The following is a 3,989-nucleotide window of genomic DNA, read 5'->3' as shown; positions in this document are numbered from 1 at the left end:
ACCAAGGGAAACAGACCTATGGAAATGCAACGAGGGGAAATTTTTGTTGGCAGTGGGAAACTTAGCAACTAAAATAACACATCTATATCACATCAACCAAAACAGATTAACTTTGGCAGTAATAGATCTTGCAGATCTATACAGAAATTCACTGGCAAGCTGTGAGTATATGTTTTAACAAGATTCACTCACGTCAACTTGTTAACACATTTTGTTACTTTTGGAGACTTAATTGCTATACTGAAACCAAAATCATCATGTTCGGTGATTAGTTTTATAAATAATGCAACACTTCCATTGGTCAAAGGAGGTCAAAGAAGGTCAAAGGATTGGCTGCTTTTGATATGGTGATGATGAACCACAAATTTTAATCAGTCATATACAGAGGAGGGTTGATCCGATGAAAGGTTAACTTTTTCTGTCTCGCATAATATAAATTTCGCACTGCTACCCTGTACCGTTTTTAGTCGGAGAACACTCGTGCCAGGTTTCCATGACAACGAAACGTTATGAATAACGACTCGAATTCGACACTGTCTCAAGATCTCCCACCATGGCTTCATGGCGCCCTCTACTTCGCAGTAGGAGTGATGGCCGTCATAGGAAATATCGTGAACGTGCTCGTGTTGCCAAAATTGACAAATTATCCCGAATCGGCGAAGAGATTTATGACGATTCTGGCCATCAACGACTTGGGCCATGGGATGGTAATGTTTTCGGTGTTTCCGTGTGCTTTGCTCGACAGGTGGCTGTGGGGAGACATCATGTGTAAGATCCTGGGATTTCTCCTTTTCTTTTTCGGGGGAGGCGGGAGTACGATGCTATTATTGCTGAACATCGACCGTTACTTCGCCGTCTCGAAACCGTTCATTCACCAGCGATACTCGAGTGATCGGAACATATTGCTCCTCTGCGGGTCAGTGCTCGGAGCTTGGTTTATCTTCATTCAGCTGTGCATGACCATAGAGTCGTTCTTGGATAACGTGAGATACGACAGGGTTTATCGCCTCTGCATAACACAACTGCAAAATTTGCAAGGCGTCTACCCGTTTCTCCTGTCAGTCTGCCTCTACTTTCAAATCTTCGTCCTGTTGATAATTTACATCCGACTGTGGCAGACTTCACGACAACACTCGCGAAGAATCAACGCAGCGTTGACGAGCATTTCTTCCTCCCAACCTGAAGGAGGATATCGCCCGGAGCAAAGGAACGATTCACAGCCGCAAATTCATCAGCAGGCTCGGAGTTCCGAATTCAAAGCAATGCGAACGGCGCTGATCGTCACCGGGTTTTTCATCCTGTCGTACGCGCCTTACTCGACCGTGGTTGTTCTAAACTTTTTACGAGTCGAGATCCCCCCGTGGCTTGATGCAACGATACTCATTATTGCTGTGTTCAACACTTGGTGGAACACATTCGTCTATTCTATCTACAACAGAAAATTCCGCGAAAAGTTTTTGAAAATGTTCAGAGGGAGTACAAGCTAACCATTGGTGCGGGAGAAAGATGTCAGCCAATAACGTCGGAAAAATCTGACGAACAAGACTGCACGAGTTCGCATAGTTTTATAGTTGTGGCTATATCTACTGTACTTCCTGAAATGGAAATAGGGGAGAGGGCGGGGGGGGGGGGGGGGAATGGAAGGAGAATTAAAACATGGAATGAGATATTATATTTGAACTAGAGCAACATGACCCACAGAAGTTGCTAATTTAGGTGGAATACCAAGTCAAGTGTAGTAGAAATGTTATAAGTGATACAGTGTATATCAATGGCCCATATAGAAAGTACAGTATAGCCCAATTTAACTCCTTATGGGACTCACTGCATGGGGAGGCATTTTTACAAAAATTTGGTATTAAAAATATTCAAGAAACTTGGATGAGTATGGATCATATTAATGAATAGACTCTTGATAGATTTATGTATATTCATGAATATAATATTCATGAATAAACATGTAGATCTTCAATCACTTTCTTCAGCTGAATTTAGTAAACGATTGCTAGAATATCGACATAGAATTGAGGTTCTACAGTTCCACTATTGAAATCTCATTTCAAATAAATGCAGCAAAAAAATCTGAATTTAAGTTAACATTTGTTTTGTCAATATTAATATGGAAAAGTGTTTTGCATGAAATCACAAGTTTCTAGGACTGAAATAGACTCATTCACTGAAATTGTGATTATGTGTTACCGTAAATGTACTTTCAGCACTGTTTACAACATATTGACCCAAGTTTCATGGTTCAGAGTTGAATCGAGATAGAGGTTAAAACTGTTTTAAACCGTTAGCGAGAACATGACATTTAAATTTTTCATGGTTAGGAATCTTGCCAAATGGCAACATACATTACCACAGAGGTTATTATTGATTCATATATTTATGAAAGGAATTGAAATATTAAAGATTTATCAATGTGTTGCAAGCCCAATTATGTAACAGGCACTGGAGAAATCAACATTGACATGGATATATAGCTCTTTACACATGTACCTAAATAATATTTATCTCATTTCTGTTGATAACTTGACACTTACTTAAAGGAATAGTTCAGGTGTCACAAATGTTTATCTTATATGAAAGAGGACAATAAAAGACACCCAATAGTGAAGAAATTATTCAAATATCTTTTCCCGTTTAGGAGATATTCAAGTTTAAAGTTCTATCTGATTGTGTAGAAACTGCTGAAATCATACTAGCTGTGACGTCATATCCTCACATTCCTGAAAAGTCTTTGTTATTTTATTAAAATATTTTGTAAGATTTTATGACTTACAACCAAAATATACGTCAGGGGATCTCTTATATTTCAAGGGAAGTATTTGAGATTTAACATCTGAAGAATGTTTGATTATATTTTCTTAGATTTGTGAAAAAAAATGTAATTATTTTTTAATGAAATATATTGACGCATGTTAAGGAAGTGAGGATGTGACATCACACCCTCACAGTTAGTCTTTCTACACCAGTCATTTACAAAGAAATTTTGAAATCTTCAAAATGTGATATCTCCTTAACGGAGAATGCTATCATGGTAGTTTCTTCACTATTCTGTTTGTCCTTTTAAGCTCTTTCATACAAGATATACATGTCAAACACCTGAACCAATCCTTTAATGTAAGTCACATAAAAAAATGTAAGTCACTGAGCAAGTGAGACGCCACTGTTTCAGTGTAAGGATCACTGAATCATGTTTATTTCAAGATATCTAAACAAAAATCAATTTGGAAGCTTGATTTTATTCTACACTTTTCGCTCATAAGAAATGATCTGTTGACATTTATCAGTGTCAGGACATGGTCAATTGAAGCTTTCTAGACCAATTGTTTCATTTTGTTGTATCATATTGGCAGATTTTATACAGAAGGTCTATATATGTCAAAACATTCTATCCATATTTTTAAGAGTCGAGCTACTGAATATTCATCAAGTAGTGAGTTCTAATTAACTGCTAGTGTACTTTTTCATTTCATTCAATGATGAGCAGAAAGTTATAACACTAATGGACTGAAGGAGTACTGCACATTGTAAAATTGCTCTGTTATAACAGCTCTAATCATTCATGTTTTAATTGAAAGAAACCTACAAAATCAGAGGAATTCTATTCACTGATATTGAAGCGAGTGAGACTTAAAAAGGATTTACATTTCATGAAAAATTGCTACTTTTATCAATATAAGTAATTTTGTAATAGCTAGGCTGTGCATTCTGAAACTTATTTGTAATTGTGACTACATGCTGCTACAGCATGATTAACTTTTTGGAAATCTGATTTACATAATAAACGGATGACCCGATTAGAAACTGCGGATTTCACAGCTGTTATTAAATAAATAAATAAATAAATAAATAAATAAATAAATAAATAAATATATATATATATATATATATATGTATATATATATATATATGTATATATATATATAAATATATATATATATATATATTTATATATATATATATATTTATATATATATATATAT

At 35.6% G+C, this 3,989-nt stretch overlaps 1 protein-coding gene across 1 annotated transcript; it reads left to right on the top strand.

Annotated features, from left to right (window-relative positions):
- The first annotated feature begins 509 nt into the window (after nucleotides 1–509).
- Nucleotides 510–1,487, top strand: LOC139975437 (melatonin receptor type 1B-B-like). The gene has a single exon (XM_071983427.1). It carries the CDS (start codon nucleotides 510–512, stop codon nucleotides 1,485–1,487), a length of 978 nt encoding a protein of 325 aa, XP_071839528.1.
- Nucleotides 1,488–3,989: the final 2,502 nt, after the last annotated feature.

This window comes from Apostichopus japonicus, chromosome 10, assembly GCF_037975245.1.
Source record: "Apostichopus japonicus isolate 1M-3 chromosome 10, ASM3797524v1, whole genome shotgun sequence".
NCBI classification, from domain to species: domain Eukaryota; kingdom Metazoa; phylum Echinodermata; class Holothuroidea; order Aspidochirotida; family Stichopodidae; genus Apostichopus; species Apostichopus japonicus.
The sequence above is the reverse complement of the archived record's forward strand: the minus strand, read 5'-3'. Positions and strand labels throughout refer to the sequence as shown.